Source organism: Canis lupus, chromosome 29 (genome assembly GCF_048164855.1).
Source record: "Canis lupus baileyi chromosome 29, mCanLup2.hap1, whole genome shotgun sequence".
Classification (NCBI taxonomy): domain Eukaryota; kingdom Metazoa; phylum Chordata; class Mammalia; order Carnivora; family Canidae; genus Canis; species Canis lupus.
This window is the reverse complement of record NC_132866.1, coordinates 27,018,014-27,035,095: the sequence shown is the minus strand read 5'-3', so window position 1 is coordinate 27,035,095 and position 17,082 is coordinate 27,018,014. Positions and strand designations below refer to the sequence as shown.

The window sequence follows — 17,082 nt, the reverse complement described above, 5'->3', positions numbered from 1 at the left end:
GCAGCAAAGCCCCAGCATCATAGATAAACACAATGCCTAGCTCTGACAAACTGTTTTCTTTTTTTTTTTTTTTTTAAAGATTTTATTTATTTATTCATGGCAGACACAGAGAGAGAGAGAGGCAGACACAGGAAGAGGGAGAAGCAGGCTCCATGCACCGGGAGCCCTATGTGGGACTCGATCCTGGGTCTCCAGGATCACACCCCGGGCTGAAGATGGCGCTAAACCACTGAGCCACCAGGGCTGCCCTGACAAACTGTTTTCAATAGAAGAAAGAGATTAATTGAGAAAAGGGATATGGCAGGTCTCCTATCCATTCAGGTTCCTTCTAAAGGTATGAGGGAGGGACACCTGGGTGGCTCAGCAGTTGAGCATCTGCCTTTGGCTCAGGATGTGGTGCTGGAGCCCCAGGATCAAGTCCTACATTAGACTCCCTGCATGGAGCCTGCTTTTCACCCTGCCTAGGTGTCTGCCTCTCTCTTTCTCTCTCTCATGAATAAATAAATAAAATCTTTTAAAAAAATAAATAAATAAAGGTATGAGGGAGCAGTGAGAGGCTGGGAAGTCATCACGTCAACCAGGAATACCAGCCCCAGAGGGTAGCTGCTGCTCCACTGCCCCTCCCGTTCTCTGTCAGGGGGTCCCAGTCACATACCATTAGTGACCACGCACACCCTGATGCCTGGACTCGACAGGGAAGGTGGCAGGGAGGGGAACAGAAGACAGCCAGCAAGGGCAGGAACACTCAAGGTGGTGGAAGGGACAGAGATTCCTGCTGAGGGTCCCCCACCTCAAGAAGATGCTGAGGAGGTGTAACTCCAGGAGGGCCAGGAGAAGCCCCCAGCCAAGCTAGAGACAGGAGAGCAATGAAAGCCTCTGAACAAATGCTATCCCGGAGAGGAGAGATTCTGGTTGACACGATGAGCTAGCCCTTTTAGCATTACCGAGTACTTTCTTATTATTTCAGGTCATCTTCATAATCATCTAGTAAGGTCTAGAAAGGAAACAGTCTCAGAGAAGGGAATGACTCACCTAAGACCACTTGGCTGGTGGTGGCAAAGCAGAACCCTGTGTTTCAGAACAAACCATGAGGCTAGGAGGCAGAGCTTCCCCAGATTGGGAAAATGGAAGCGTTCATTGAAAGGTTCAAATTCATAGACACGGAGAAGAAATGAGTCTAACAATGGGACAACACAGCCCTAGTCCAGTACACTTCAGGGTAAGAGAAAATGGGGTGGGGTGGGGGAGAGAACAGCAGCATAGCCCCAGCCATCTAGTAAAGCCAGCATCCCACGTGCAAACTATTTTGAGTCCACAACACCATATGTCGAGCTAGGAAAAAGGTCATCTTGAACAACTGTGGTTTGGGAGCTGAACAACCAGTCAACAGTGAGTGAAAGACTCAGCCTAGGGCCAAGGAAGTACACCAAGAGGACAAGAAGACTCTGAAGGGGAATGAGAAGAAAACAGAAGACCCGGGATTTCCCCAAAGATGAGACAGATCAAGGACTTAGCAAAGGGTCTGGCACAGGGCACATGACTAATGCATGCTAGCATCTAGTTGTGTGGCCATTGTTGACTAGTACTGGTACTGGCATAAAGCTAGGCCCTTCCTCAAAGCCAGTCTACAAGCTATGAGCAAAACAAAACACAGCTTACTATGTTCTAAAATGCTTCTTAATGACAAAGCAGACTCTGACCTCAACCTCTTTTACTGAAACTATCATCAACAGTTGTCATGCTCTATGCTGCTAAGGGGTAGCTTAACACATTCCAGAGAAGTGGCAGGAGTAGAGGTCCAAGGGACAGGGTGCTAGTTGAGCCTGGCCGTGTTCTTTGGCCTAAATCTCCAGCCCTGAAGAGCTGTACTCTACCACCAGCGCTACTCTAGTCCACTCTAGTCTCCTGAAGCCAGCAGAAGTCCATAGGACGGTCACCAGCCCATCTGCCACCTCCCACGGGCTATCCTGCCTTCCTTCAATCCTTACATACATCCAGCCCACAGATCCCCAAGCCTGGCCAACTGGCTTTAAAAGGGGCAGCAATGGAAAAACACCACAGAGGGACAGTGCCCAATGGCTCTGTTTTCCACTCTCCGCTCCCACACACTTAGGGCCTCTCTACTCCCTGCTGGTCTTTCCTTCCCTCTTTCCTAGGATTGCTAGAATGATTTGTTCTGAACAGCGACAGGTTTATAGGTTAGCCGACACCTCCACTCTGTGGAATTTTAATTAACTTCTCCCATCGTCAATATGTTAAGGAACGGGGTCTCCATTCTCTGGGGTCAGCAATGTGTTTCAGGTCCTGCTATATCAGCCGTCAAATTGAAGAATTAATGACGTGGCTAATCGGCTCTAATTCTTTAGAAAGAAAAAAATTTGAAAGGGAGTTGTACAAGGGGGCAGGAGGAGGGGTGCAGGCTCCATAGAGTGAGAAGGAGGCTGAAGGGGGTCTTGTGGGGGAAGGCAGGGGGGAATCAACTCTCTCGTAAAACTAGTGACTGACTTAAGCCCCGTGTTGGAGGGTGGCAGCCCTACAGCTTTGCCGTTGATCACTTGGGTGAGGAGTGAGGGGTGAAGGAAGTGAGGGAAGACCCTAGAAAAACAAACACTGACAGCAGGTGCAGGAGAGAGTCTATGTACCCTGCTGGGGATGAGAGAGGCTCTGCCTTAGTATAAGAAAGCCTAGAAAGCTGAAGTCAGAAAGCAAAGCTCACTCATTTACAGGGAAGGCTCAAGAATAACAGGTCAAAGGGTAAGGTAAAGCTACCATAAAAAATTTGGCACTTCTGATACAATTATCAATCCAGCCAACATACATGTCTTTGGATGAGGGCTCAATTGGACACAGGCCCCATGTCTCTCCTGATGACTCAACTCTGTAAGGGATACTCCAAAAGACATTTTCCAAGGGGAACAAACCACAGATATGTGTTGTGAGAGCAGGTTGGCTCTCCCAACAGGAGTGCTAACAGGCCTCTGCTTTGGAAGCAACTCCAGAAGGCATATGCTCCAGAAGGGGCACTCTTATAACCAGCTTGATTCACTGACATCTTAACAGTATCTTTTCCTTCACATTTCTGGGGTAGATGCCTAGGAAGTCAGCCCCCACCTCATGCATATATGAAGTGAACCACAGACCTCAAGACTCTGAAGGATTTTCAAAATCTCCAGAAGACAGGCTCAAAGCAACCTAGAATATACAGGTGGAAGATTTTCTCACCCACCCAACCTCATGAAATAAAAGCATTATTATACAGGACAAAACCATATCCAAAAGTGTCTCCCTTACCTGAGTAATGGGCTGATAGCAATGGACCACACTCGGTCTTCAGTTTGGATGGTGTGTAAGCACTGCCCCAGCCGACCTGAGGCCAAAGGCCACACCTGGAAACAGAAGAGATGCTCTCCTTAATACTGCCTGAAATGGGGATGTGGGGTGAGTGTTGAGAGTGGGGGGCGGTGGTGGAGACTTCTTTTCTTTCTGTCTTGTATATGCTGAGCTCAGAATATGAGCAGAGGAGCCTCCCCAGCCTCTGGCTAACCTACCTGACTCCCAGTCCAAACCACCCTCTTAACGTCCACCTGAGAGCCCTTCTTCACCACCCAATTTTATACCAGGGAATCCGAAGCTCCACACTCTTCAGCTATGACTTGACTAAGCAGGGTGAGTGGGTGGAGCTCGCCTCTCTTGTGGCTGGGGTTTTTCCTTTTTCCTGTCTTTCACCCAGATTTTCCTTCGGGAGGTTGGGAGGAAGAGGAAGATCAAGGCACAGTATGGGGGAACAAAGACAGAACTAGAGCAGAATTAAGAGAGAGAAGTAAAAAGAAAGATACAAAGGAAGGAAAGAATGGAAGAAGAAGAGAGGCTTCAAAGCACAAAGGTGATGTGTTGTTGTTTGTTTGTTGATAATGCCCAGGATCCAGCGCTATTCATGTCAGCAGGGAATTTAGCACCTAGTGTCACCAAAAGTAGCAGAAAAGCTTAACTCTTTTAAGCTTCCATATCTCCTACAGGTTAAAAATATTGCTTGGAGCACGTTATCTGGTCCCTATCAGTCAGGAATGTACATTAGCAGCCACTCTGGGCTTAGCTCTAATCAACACTCAGGGAGCCCTCAGAGGCCAGTGCATTTAGAAATCTCCATTAAGCACATGGCCCCCCTCACCTCACCCAACCCCAGATGACACACTCGGGGAAATAAGCCTCTAACCAAACAGAAAGGAAGCCTCAAATGTACAGGGCTGTCCTAGACAGCAGCCAAGGAGGGATTCTAAGGCTGCCAGATGGATCACTGACCTCTCAAGGTCCCTGCAGTGCTATAAGGGGAACACACAAAAGCCAGGCAGGACCTTAGATGGAAGAACTTTCAGGAAACACTCCTCGAGTTTAAGGGGCAGGTGATGGAGTGGGGGTGGTCTTGCCTTCTTAGGGTCACATGACATCTCTTCCCTATAAAAGGAAAAAGTGTTTTAAGATTTTGTGTTATGCATGACAGGGGGAGGAGGGCATGAGTTACTTCCAACATAGAGAAAAGGAAAAGTCAACCTAACAAGAAGATCCTGAACAAGAAAAGGCAGAAAACAAAGGTAAATACCACAGCTTCCCTGGAGTGCCCTGATTCTGGCTTACTCTTCTGTATCTACAGCCAGGCCACTTTGCTAGTAACTAGATGTACTTCTAATGTCTTCTTTCAGACATTCCCAGCCTGGAAGAGAGGTTTGCCTTTTCTGACATGCCAACTCCCTAGCAGGTCGGAGGGTGAGGAGACACTAAGGATTACAAAATCTATGGCACCAACCCCAGTCCTGAACTCATCAACAACCCCAATCACAGCCTGCAAATCACAGGCTAAGGTTCCTGGTGTCCGGGAGTGGCTCAGAAGGCTTGCTGCCAATGCTGAGCATGATGTTGGGAAAGTGGCCCTCCTGTCCTGCCCCAGCAGCACACCATCCACCAGAAACCTGAGGGTTGTGACACCTGAGGGATAGGAGTTGACAACAATATGTTGATCACACCTTTACCCTCAGTGGTCAGATCCAAAAAAACCCATCCCTGGAAAAGATATAACTCAGCAGAAATGGACATTTATATAGTCCTTTCAAAAAGCAGTTGATGACATATAACAAGACCTTTAAAACCACCAAAGCCTTACGCCCAGTAAGTATTGCTGAGACTCTACCCTAAGATAAAAATTCTAAAATAAAGAAAAGCCTGTATGGTAAGTAAGTAAGTAAATACATACATACATACATACATACATACATACATACATACATACATAAATAAATAAATATATCCCCTACAGCTGACGGTTGCAGGAAGAACAGGTGTGGGCTTTGGAATCAGACACATTTGGGTTTGAACCCAGTTGTGATTTATTATCTCTGATCTCAGGGATATTTCAGGGCTTCTTAGCCTCAGTTTATTCATGTGTACAACAGGAAATAATACCTCTCTTTAGAGGGCTGCAGAAATGCCAAGCACCTAACATGGCAGCACAGCATTTGGCAGGTATTAGGCATTCAATAACAGTGGTTCTTCTTGCTTATTGTGCCATTAAAGATGACACTTACAAATAATTTGTAATAATAATAGAAAACCTTATAAAGTAGATACAGTTGGGTATATTGGGTATGCAAAGTATATTATGAGCATAATTATGTGGGGAAACAATTCTCCTAGAGAAAAGGAGAAAATGAACAAATGTAAAGTGCTTTTAGCATCATTCCTGGCTACTTGTATACAAATAAGCAAGTCTCTGCATTGAAAAATAACTAAAAGAAGGAAAAACCAACAAGTTCAAATGTTCCCTCCTTCATAAAGTCTCCCCTTTCAAGCCAGATGTGATCTCTCCACCCTCTGAACTTTCTGGCCCTCTCCCTAGAGCCTTACACTTCACAGTCCTGGCCACTTCCCATCAGCTTCAGAGCCACTGCATGCATGTCTCAGCTTGCCTGAAGAAGAAAAGCTATCTTTTCCTCACCTTTGAAGAGCCCTCGTGCCGTGTACACTTATGTCTTGCATACAGTAGGCACTTTTAAGTGAATGGAAGAACAGAGAAATAAAGAGATAATGAAAGAATGGTCAGGACCAGCCCAGGCCCACTGAGAACACTCCTACATTCCTATCACATCACAGGATGGAGCTGGCCTCACCAAAGCCCAGAGGGGCAATCCAAACTAAGTCAGGGTAAGTTTGAAAGTAGGGGTGGGGAGGAGGGAGGAAGAAGGTTCCCTGAGCAGTCTCTAACTCTGGAAGTCTTATGGAGAAAACATTTTCGTTCCTTTCACCCCACTAAAACAAATCACTTTCCTAAAACGCAGTACGTATTTGGGGGAACTCCCAACAAACAGGCTAGAGATGTTTCCAGGCAAACATGACTAAGTTCTCACGTAGGCTGGGGTGTATCAGAAGCCTACAGAAGCAGCTGTGGAGCTGCAGAAGCCGCTGACAAGAAATGGAGGGCTGGTTATAGAAGACTAGTGGATGGGTAATGCGAAAACAGGTCAGGAAGATAAAGGCAGCTGGAGGCAGAGGCAGTGACACAGAGGGAGCAGAAGCAGCACCCAGAAATCTGCAAAGATGAGTTGGCCTGGAGGTCAATGGGGAGCCCCAGAATAGCAGGCCAGCTTTCTAGAGTTGAAGAGCCGGAGTGGGGAAGAATTCTTTCACTGACTTCAAAGAAATCCTCAAAAGGAACCGGATGTGCTGTGGTGATAATTTTGGAATTAGAAAGTACCTACTTTAATGCTAAAAAAAAAAAAAAAAAAAAACTGAGTCCACCAAATAGGGTTGAGTCAGGACTTAAAACATGAAACTAACCCAATATCCCAAATAAAATCACTATCCTTTGAATGTAAGCAGCCCATTCCCTTGAACGGCTACGTGTGGTCACAAAGCTTAGTCCGTATGCTGCTCTGGGTGTCAGACCACAGAGAACAGGAGAGAAGAAAGACATATCACTGAAAAGGAGGGGCGGTGGAGGAGGGACTTGCAGCCATGACAGGAAGATGCCAGAAGAGATGGGAATATTTAGGTCACACAATCCAAAATGATTTCTAACCCAAACTGGTTTCTGAGCAGTACAGTTGGTTAAGGCCAGTCTCTTTGCAAGGAATAGTATGAAGACAGTGACCAATCAGAAACCTGAAGTTATAGGGTGGGGGAAACAGGCAATAGGAAATTCAGTTTCTGAGTTGGTTCAAAAGTGTTTCTGGATTTCTCTCTGGCCTCCTGTGATGCTGTGCATGTCTCTCAGACAGAACACAAAGTGTAAGGGGAGAAAAGACCAAAGGGAGGAGAAACTTCCATAAGTAGAAGGTAACATATATATAGCCCTTCTTTTTATATAAATTGGTGGCATTTTTCTATGAAGGAGTAATCACTGAAGGGTACATGGAAGCAGAAAAGTTAGTGAGTAAAAACTGCAACTTCCCTCACCTGAGACCCTCCCCAGGTATCCTAGAGGCTCATTTGCTGACACCAACAGGCATTTTATTCCTGGTGACACTATGGAGTTTCCCATACTATGGGCCTCCTGCACCTCAACCAAATTGTCAGCAAGGTTCCCATGGCAGCCCCAAAGGACCAGGTGTGTGCAGGCCCTGCCCAAGGCTGCCGAACACAGAGATAGAGAAAGACATTCTTCTCTGTCTCGAGGGTGGAGGCCTGTTGGACTCAAATGTGGGTGAGCAGAGTCCATAAAGCAGGGGTCACAGTGCTCATCGGCTTCACTCTGTTTTGCCTTGGCAGACGACGGACTATAGACAGGCAGTTTGGCAATGATGCACCCAAAAACGCCCTTCTCTCCTCATCATTCTACTGCTTACTGACCACATCACTCTCCAGAGAAGCAGTAAAAACACATTTTAATTATCAGCCTGATTGCTTATAAACAAGGTGGTGAAAAATTAACCTCCCTAAACAGAGAGCAAGCAAAAGGAGGGAGATTTTAAAATAAAATATTGGGGTCAGAACTCAACCCACAAACTTGAGGAAATTCAGCACAGGGAGGAAAAGCTGGCCAGGCCCTCTGTTTTTGAGTTCACGCCACATTTCAAGTGAGTGGCAAGCTTCCCAGCCACTGTCCACTCCTTTCTCAGGCCAGCTGGCAGGGACATGGCCTGGCATAGCAAGCTGCATGCCAGAGGCACATAAGTAAGTCCTTTATCATGTCGCCCCCCCCCCCAATGCCCTCAGCCAATCCCAAGACTCAAGGCCCTATCCACCCTCTCCTACCCCACTCCCTATAGACAGGAGGGAATAACCGTACATAAGGGGGAGACCACTCACCTTGGCCGTCCTGTCCCTGGAGCCACTCACAATGATGCCCCCTCTACAATCCACACAGTTCACCTCCTGTTCATGAGCCGAGTACTTGACCGTGAAGGTGCTATGGATCTTATGAACGCCAATCTTCCCATCTCTAGGAGAGAAATAGGGAGCCCACCCCCAGTAGCCAATTATTCTGTCAGAAGAGAACAAGGCTACAAAGCAGCCTGAGTCTTCAATGATGTCCAAATTTGCTGTTTTAGGCAATTCAGCTCAACAAGGCGCTGAGCTCTCAGATACCTCTACTTCTTCAGTACACTTGAGGCTGAACAAACGGAGAGACATAAGAAATTCCCCCTGTGAGAGTATCAAAACCAGCTTCACTTTTCCTTCTCCAGCTAACCCTATTAAGTGCCTTTGCTAAATCTCTCTGCTTCAAATGGAAAAACAAAAACAAAAAACACCACTCCCTCTTCTTAGGGTCTCCCTCCTCATCCCTGTGGAGTTGAGAGAGAGAAGTCAGAGGCAGGCAAGCAGAAATTCCCCGAAGAATGTAAGGAAGAAGCAGCCTGAAGCACTTACCCTCCTGCACTGATAATATGTGAGTTGGCCAGCACGAAGCGGCAGACATCCTCATCATGCCCAGCAAAGACTCCCAGGGGCCGACGGTTCAAGCTGGCACCATGCGGGCGGAACTGATAGGCCAGGATGAAATTAGCCTGGGATATGTACAGAGAATCACCTTCCAGCTGCATCCAGGGCATCTGACTAAAGAGATGTAAAACACAATTTAAGGATCATCAAGATACAGCATGAAAACCCAACTCCAGTCTTTGGAGAGGCCGACTGATCCCCCAACTTAGTGAGGGCAACCTGCGTGGCTATGCCTTTACCTCCCTCCTCTCCTTCAAAATTACCTACTCTTAGGCTACCCTCAGAAAACTAGAGAGTTGAGCTTTATGGTAACCTAGTCTTTGGATTTTCTAAAGGGGAGTTAGAACTAGAAGAACAATAAAATATCACTTTTAATTAGAGAGTGCTTAAGACCTGAATTACTGGCATAGACTTCTTGTAGGTAAACAGAACTCGGGCGAATTCAATGACTGCAGCACAGAGAGGGTTAAAAAGAAATCTTCCACCTAGATGAAGTGATTGTCTTTCATTCTGCATCTTCCATGATTTGAAGTGTTAAGTGATAAGTTGTGAGGTTCCAAGGCTCCCACACATACCTCTTCCCCAAAGGAGCAGATGGAGAAAAGAGAAGAGTGAACCTCAAGAAGCCCCATTCCGTAATCCTGCTAGAGCAAAGGGGTCATTTGCAAGTGAAAGGAAGAAGGCCATTTAGGAAAGGATGCTAATGTCCTGGATAGTTATCTAGATCCTCACAGGGGATACCTGCATTATATTATAGGGTATATGGGGGCAGTGGGAAAGCACAACTCTGCAGCAGTCCTCTACAGTGTGGGGACTCCAGAGAAATAGTCAGCTCTCCTAAGCAGCTGATAAGAGAAACCCGCAAATAGTTAAAGATTCCCTCTATAGTCTGGCAGGAGGAAGAAAGCTTAGAAGACACAGGCCAGGGCAGCCCCAGTGGCCCAGTGGTTTAGCCGCCTTCAGCCTGGGGTGTGATCCTGGAGTGTGATCCTGGAGTCCCGGGATGGAGTCCCATGTCAGGCTCCCTGCATGGAGGCTGCTTCTCCCTCTGCCTGTGTCTCTGCCTCTCTCTCTCTCTCTCTCTCTCTCTCTGTGTCTGTCATGAATAAATAAATAAAATCTTAAAAAAAAAAAAAAAAAGAAGACATAGGCCAGTCCTGCAGCACAGAGTGAGCCTTAAGAAGACTCTCCCAGGGGCGCCAGGTGGCTCAGTCGGTTAAGTGACCAACTCAGGTCATGATCTCAGGGTCATGAGACAGGCTCCGCTCAGTGTGAAGTCTACTTGTCCTTTCCCCTCTGCTCCTCCCCCCGACCGCCACCATAGTGTCTCTCTCTCTCTCTCTCTCTCTCTCTCACACACACACACACACACACACACACACAAATTAATAAATAAAATGGAATGGAAAGGAGAAGAGGAAGGGAAAGGGGAAGGGGGAGGGGGGAGGGGAAAGGGGGAGGGAAGAGAAGGAGGCTCTGCCAGAGCCGGGCTCTCTGGTGGGGACTAAGCCCCTTGCCCAAGGTAGACATCCCAGCAGACATGTCCTACTCTATGCAGGAGTTCTGGAGCTACCAGATCCCAAGCAAAGCAAAGGGACAGCTGATTCATCCACATTAACAGAGACACCATCTCCTGCTGCCAAGCCTGTCTGAGCAAACTGGGCTGTGTTTCTTCTCCAGACTCCTTAATACAAGCGTCATGGGAATGTGGAAAAGTTCTGCAAATTGACTTGACGGGCCATTAAATGCAGCTTAGACCTTGTAGTAGCTGAGTTTCTGCTCAGGAGGTTTTAACTAGGGGTGTGCATACATTCTATAGAACATGTATAGAGTGTATGTATATAGATGCCTACATTCTCACTCATTATGCACTTCCCTCTTCAACATCCCCTTGCACAGTTTGTGGCACACTCAAGTGGGGAGTGAGCAGAAGAGGTTGGAATGCATGTGTTTAGAGCCATCTGGTAAACAGCCATTTGCCTAGGACAAGAAACCAGGTTCATGCCAGGTGAACAGTGGAGAATCCCGGGGCAGCCTGGTAACTGCTTTGTGTGTTTATTTGCCAAACTGCTTTGAAACCATCCCCAAAAAAGATGTCAGGGACAAAACCTTGATAGAAAAACAAACTCTAAAAAAAAGAAAAGAAAAACAAACTCTACTTTCCGGTATTAAAAGGCAAAAGTAGGAAGCAGAGGGTAAAGTTTTTCACCATAAAAACCCATCTTTCTCCCTAGTCATTTCTTTACCATCACCACCACTAACACCACCAATACTCCCGCATAATTCACAGCAACCATCACCTGTAAAAGCAGCGGAAAACTAGACACAGCAAGAGAGATAGGGCTGTCAGATGGAGAAGCCTGTCTGTGCAGGTTAACCTGGAATAAGGTTGGGAACTATGAAGTTCCCTAACCATTCTGACCAATCAACAAGGAGCACTTTTTTGGTAGGGAGTTGAAGACAACTATGAAATAATGTAGCATCAGTGAGGTATACAATTTGTGGCATTAGCAGTCCAAAGCCACTGTCTAAATTTCCTAGTAGTTCTGAGCTTTACCTCCTGTAATATCTATAGCTAAATCTTTAGGTCCTATTTTTGCCTTCTTAATAAAGCTGGGCAGAAGGCTAATGGACACCAGGAGTGAAGGCATAACTCCGTAGAGTAGATTTAAAGAAAAATAACTGAAGAACAAGATGGGTTGAAATGCTGGCTTCATTTATTTCTTTTGCTGAGGTATATTAACAATGGTTACCTCTAAATGGTAGCATTATAAGGAAGTTTTATTTTCTTCTTTAAACTTTTTATTTTTTCAAATCCTTACTATAAACATTTGTTATTTTTCTAATCATAAAAATGTGGAATTTATTATAATAAAATATATTTTTTGGTAATTTTTACAAGTTTAAAAAAAAAAAAAGCTGTCCCTTTGATGCCCCCTTTGTGATGTCTAAAGGATCACCAGCGCCACACCACTCAAGACAAGGCACATTTACACTCTAGCTAGGACCAGAATTTTTTTCCCAGCACGCTTTTCTGTCCCAGGTAGCTTTAAAAGAGTCAAGAAGCTACTTACCTGCATCTCCACTTTAGCAGAATCCCCTCTCGGCAGCGCCCCAACTTCCAGTTCTGAGATACCTTCACCCGTTCCTTCACGGGGACACTGGCCATCCTGTATCCAGACAGAACAGATAATCCAGTCACAACTCAGGCCAGCCAGAGAAAATTTCATAGGTTTATGAGTCAGAACTCAGGAGTATCTAGAATATATCTAGATTAAGTGATGGGGTTAGGACATCAGAAAGGAATAACTTTCTCTCTCCATACTAGGACCACCAAGAAAGCCAAGGAGAACAGCATGCCTATTACAAAATGTCTACAGCGATGCCAAAGCAATCTAATGGAGACAGGATAACAGGGGGTTGGGACCACTGGCTATCCATAAGGGAAAAAAATGAACTCTGACTCCAGCCTCACACCAAACACAAAAACTAATTCAAAATAGATTTAAACATAACATCTGAAACTATAAAGCTGATAGAAGAAAATATATCAAAAGATCTCTGCAGCTTGGGGCTAGGCAAAGGTCTCTTAAGACACAGAAAGCAATAGCATAAAAGTCAAGTCTAATAAATGAGACTTTATCAAAATTTTAAATTTTGCTCACCAAAATTAATATACACACCACCATCTGGGGGGAAATGTATACACACACACACACACACACACACACACACACATACCGGCAGCAAATACCCCATGGTATATATTCATCTAATGGAATGCTACTCAGCAGTAAGAAGGAAAGAGCTACTGATATACACAGTAATATGGGTCACTCTCAAAAACATCATGCTGAGTGAAAGAAATGTTACACAAAAGAGTTCATGTTGTATGATTCTGTTCACATGAAATTTGAGAAAAACTAATCTATGGTGGAAGAATCAGGACAGTGATTACCACTGGGACTCCTATCACTGGGAAGGGGATTGACTAGGGAGGAACATGCAGAAACTTTCTGGAGTAACATTCTATATCTAAATCTTAAAGGGATTTGTGTTACAAGGGTGTGTATTCATTTGTCAAAAAATGCACCAAATGGAAAAAAATGTACCAAATGATACACTTAAGATTTGAGCATTTCACTGTATATAAATTTTTCTCTTTTTTTTTTTAAGATTTTATTTTACTCCTGAGAGACACAGAGAGAAGGCAGAGACATAGGTAGAAAGAGAAGCAGGTTCCTCACAGGGAGCCCAATGTGGGACTCGATTCTGGAACTCCGGATCACACCCTGAGCCAAAGGCAGATGCTCAACCGCTGAGCCACCCAGGCATCCCTGTATGTAAATTTTTCTTAAATGAAAAAAACCCATAAACTAATATATACCAGTCAATTATATGCATGCATGCTGAAGTGTTTACAGGTGGAGTGTACTGGTATCTGCAACTCACTTTGAAATTTAAGTACAGTAAAATGTTAACTATAGATTCTAGGTTGTGGGTATATGAGTTATAACAGTACATTTCATCCAACTTTTATGTTTTAAATTTGTCATTTAAGAAAATACTTAGAGTCTCAAAAGGACTTTCTGGGTGAGGAAAGTTTGAGCAGTAAGAGATAAGGGAGTACACCAGCAACAGGAATGACATGGTTTGTGACTGGCTTGGAGTGGTAGGAGATAGGAAGAAGAGCTCAAAGCCCCTCTGAAAATGCACATTTAGACAGAATTTTGAAATTATGGGCAAGAATTTGAAAACTTCATTTTAGGCCCCATAGTTCCTGTGTGTTTCCCTGGCCTGCTCCATTGGACAATAAAGTTATATTGCTTGAGGCACAGAGTGATAACCACCATGTCTATTCGAGAAAAAAAGAGAGAGACATGCATTTCTTCCAGTCTCTGCTATTCGTTCACATTTACTACCCTCTACTAAAAGGCAACAATGAAGTACTGTTTTCAAGATTACAACAGATACAGGTTAGAAAGGATGATTTTGGGGGTGCCTGGAGGCTCAATCGGCTAAGTGTCTGATTCTTGATTTTAGTTCAGGTCATGATCTCAGGGTTATGAGAATGAGCCTCACAACAGGCTCCATATTGGGCACAGAGCCTGCTTGGGATTCTCTCTTCCTCTCTCCCTCCTCTCTCTCTTTCCCTCTCAGAAAAAAAAAAAAAAAAAAAAAAGATGATTTTGGCAGGTGGAAAGAGAAGATACCTAATCCATTTCTAGATAAGTAATATTCTACATCCTGACCTCATCTCATTTGCCTATTTGTATACTAAACTATTTTTGATTAATAAAATGACACATGCACAGGGTAAAAAACATACCAACAGTATGAATAGTTAACAATGCAAAAGTGACTATATATACAGTCTCTATATTCTGATATATACTGTAAATGCATATAGATTAGTCTGTATTTATACATATGTCGCTTTGAATTTAAAAAACATTATATTATTCTATTCATTACTTTCTTTACTTAAATGTACCGTAGGAATCAATTCGTATCAATACACTAAGATCCATCTCATTCTAACAGCTGCATAGAATTCTGTTATGTAACTCTATCATTATTTAATCAATCACCTACTGATTGACATTTAAAAGATTTCCAGACTTTAGTTATTATAAATACTGCTGCAACAAATATCTTTATATCTCTATTTAGGTGTGAGAATCTATTAATTATTAGATTAAAATTATTAGAAATGGTATTGAATGGGCCAAAGGAAATTGATAGAAACTGTCAAATTGTTATCCAAAAGAGGTTTATACCGATTTACCCTTCTAATACCATATTAGGGTATTTCTTTCTGAATATCTTTTATTTTCTTCTCTCTTAAAAAATAAACATTTTAAATTTTAGAATAATTTTAGATTTCCAGAAAAATTGCAAAGATTGTACAGAGTTCTCACAGATCTTTCACTTGTCCACCCCTACTGTTAACATCTTACATAATCATGGTATATTTATATGTTAAAGCTTAAGAAATTAACAACATTGGTACATTACTATTAACTAAATTCTAGATTTTATTAGTTCACCAATTTCTCCACTAATGTCTTCTCCTGTCCTAAGATCCCATCTAGCTCACCCCATTGTACTTAGTTATCATGTCTCCTTAATCTCCTCTGGTGTATAGCAGTTTCTTAGTCTTTCCTTATTTTTCATGATAGTGACATTTTTAAATTTTCTTTTTGTCTTTGCCATTCTAAGAGGTGTAAAAAAAAAAAAAAAAGGTTCCTGGGGCACCTCTGTGACTCAGTCAGTTAAGCATCAGACTCCCGGTTTCAGCTCAGGTCATGAGCTCATGAGTTGTGGGATCGAGCTCCGAGTCCAGCTCTGCACTCAACAGATCATCTGCTTAAAGATTCTCTCCTGCTTTTCCCTCCACTCACTCTCTCTCTCTCTCAAATAAGTAAAAATCTTTTTAAAAAGTTTTCCCCGTTTTTTAAATATGTACAGTATTTTTTCTAATTATGGGTAAGACTGAATTATCTCGTTATATGTTTGAAAGCCATTAGCATTTCTTCTGGGAAATGCTGTTAATGCCCTTTGTCCCTGTTCCTATGATGACTGCGATCTTCTTCTTATGAGTTTGTAAAGGCTCTTTACACATTGTATAGTCAATTTTGTTCCAATTTATTATTCTATTCTTACAGCATTTTATCCATGCAGACATTTAAAAATTTTGATCCTTGATTTCATGTCATATCTTTTGAAACACTTTAAAGAGAATGAATGTTCAGGAAGGGGTTTCTTATTACAATTTCCTGACTAAAAGATCAACCAAAATAGATTTTTTTTTTTTAAGTAGACTCCATGTCCAACGTGGCACTTGAACTCAAGACCCTTCAATCAAGGATTGCATGCTCTACCGACTAAGCCAGCCAGGTGGCCCCAAAGTAAACTTTCATTTCAAATCTTACTATGGAAAATCTTTCAGCATAGTGAACAGATTTTAGTTAACCTAACTGAATACTATCTTAAAAATTATTCAGAATGTTTTAATCTCTCTGGATCATAATTCTAAAGATTATTTATTTAACATTTAATATACTGTTTATGATGTGCCAGGAACTGTTTTCATTTACCTAATGACTACTCATAGTATCAATAAGTGTTTGTTGATAGAGCAATTATACTTCCTGTACTCTATCCAATTAGAAGACCCTGGAAATAAGCAATTAGCAAACTGGCTGATATTCAATTTAAAAAGAGAAAGCCAGAAATAACCCAAACTGAAATGAACTTAATATATATCAAACAAAGTAAAATTTTAAAATAAGGAAAGAAATCACTACTTCGTTAGTGCTGTTGGGTTTGTAGAGCATGTTTCCAACTTTACGATAAAGAAGGGAGGGAAAAGGAATATACAAGTCTAGAAAGAACATGGGAAATATGTATTCTAAAATAGTTAATTGGGTCCCATTCTCCCTCACTTATTGGGAATGCTATGGGACAATGAGAAAATGGTCAGACCAATGTGCTGGTCTGACACTATAAATTATAAAATGAACAATTAAAAATTTAAAAAATAGGGGCTCCTGGGTGGCTCAATTGGTTAAGTGCCTGCCTTTGGTTCAGATCATGATCCCGGGGTCCTGGGACAGAGTTCTTCACAGGCTCTCTGCTCAGTGGGGAGTCTGCTTCTCTTCCCTCTCCCACTCCCTTTGCTTATGCTGTCTCACTAACAAATAAATAAATAAAATCTTTTTTTAATTAAAAATTTTTTTAAAAATTTAAAATAAAATAGCCAACTTTGGGTGTTTTAATTTTCTTTGTTTTTATGTCTTTCTAATTTTTCTACACTGTAATATTTTGCTGAAGAGGAAAATACTCATTAAAATAGTAATGCTGGTGATAGAACTGGGTATCAATAGAGAAAAAAACTGATTTAGATTATATCTCATAACCCAATATAATAAATCCCCCCAAAATGAAAGTGAATTTAAAATTTTAACTAGATTTTAAGTGTTTAAATTTTAAATACTGCACAGAAAAAAGGAGTAAAATGAAAACAAAATGAAAATAAAATTTTAAAATAAAGAGTAAAACAACAGGTTTACAACAGTAAACAAAATTAACAATACTAAAGGTACAAGTTTTATCTCTAAAACATTTATGGGACTGATAGAAATCTACCAG

The 17,082-nt window shown here is 42.7% G+C and overlaps 1 protein-coding gene across 3 annotated transcripts in view; it reads right to left on the bottom strand.

The window, feature by feature from the left end:
- Positions 1 to 17,082, bottom strand: part of FBXW4 (F-box and WD repeat domain containing 4) — a 116,847-nt gene that overhangs the window by 49,862 nt on the left and 49,903 nt on the right. For all 3 annotated transcript variants that reach the window (XM_072805614.1, XM_072805612.1, XM_072805613.1), the window contains exons 2-5: positions 12,003 to 12,098; positions 8,857 to 9,042; positions 8,296 to 8,428; positions 3,292 to 3,386 (exon numbers count right to left, since the gene is read on the bottom strand). In XM_072805614.1, the coding sequence (XP_072661715.1) occupies positions 3,292 to 3,386; positions 8,296 to 8,428; positions 8,857 to 9,042; positions 12,003 to 12,097 (509 nt within the window). In that variant the 5' untranslated portion in view covers position 12,098. The remainder of the gene's footprint in view (positions 1 to 3,291; positions 3,387 to 8,295; positions 8,429 to 8,856; positions 9,043 to 12,002; positions 12,099 to 17,082) is intronic.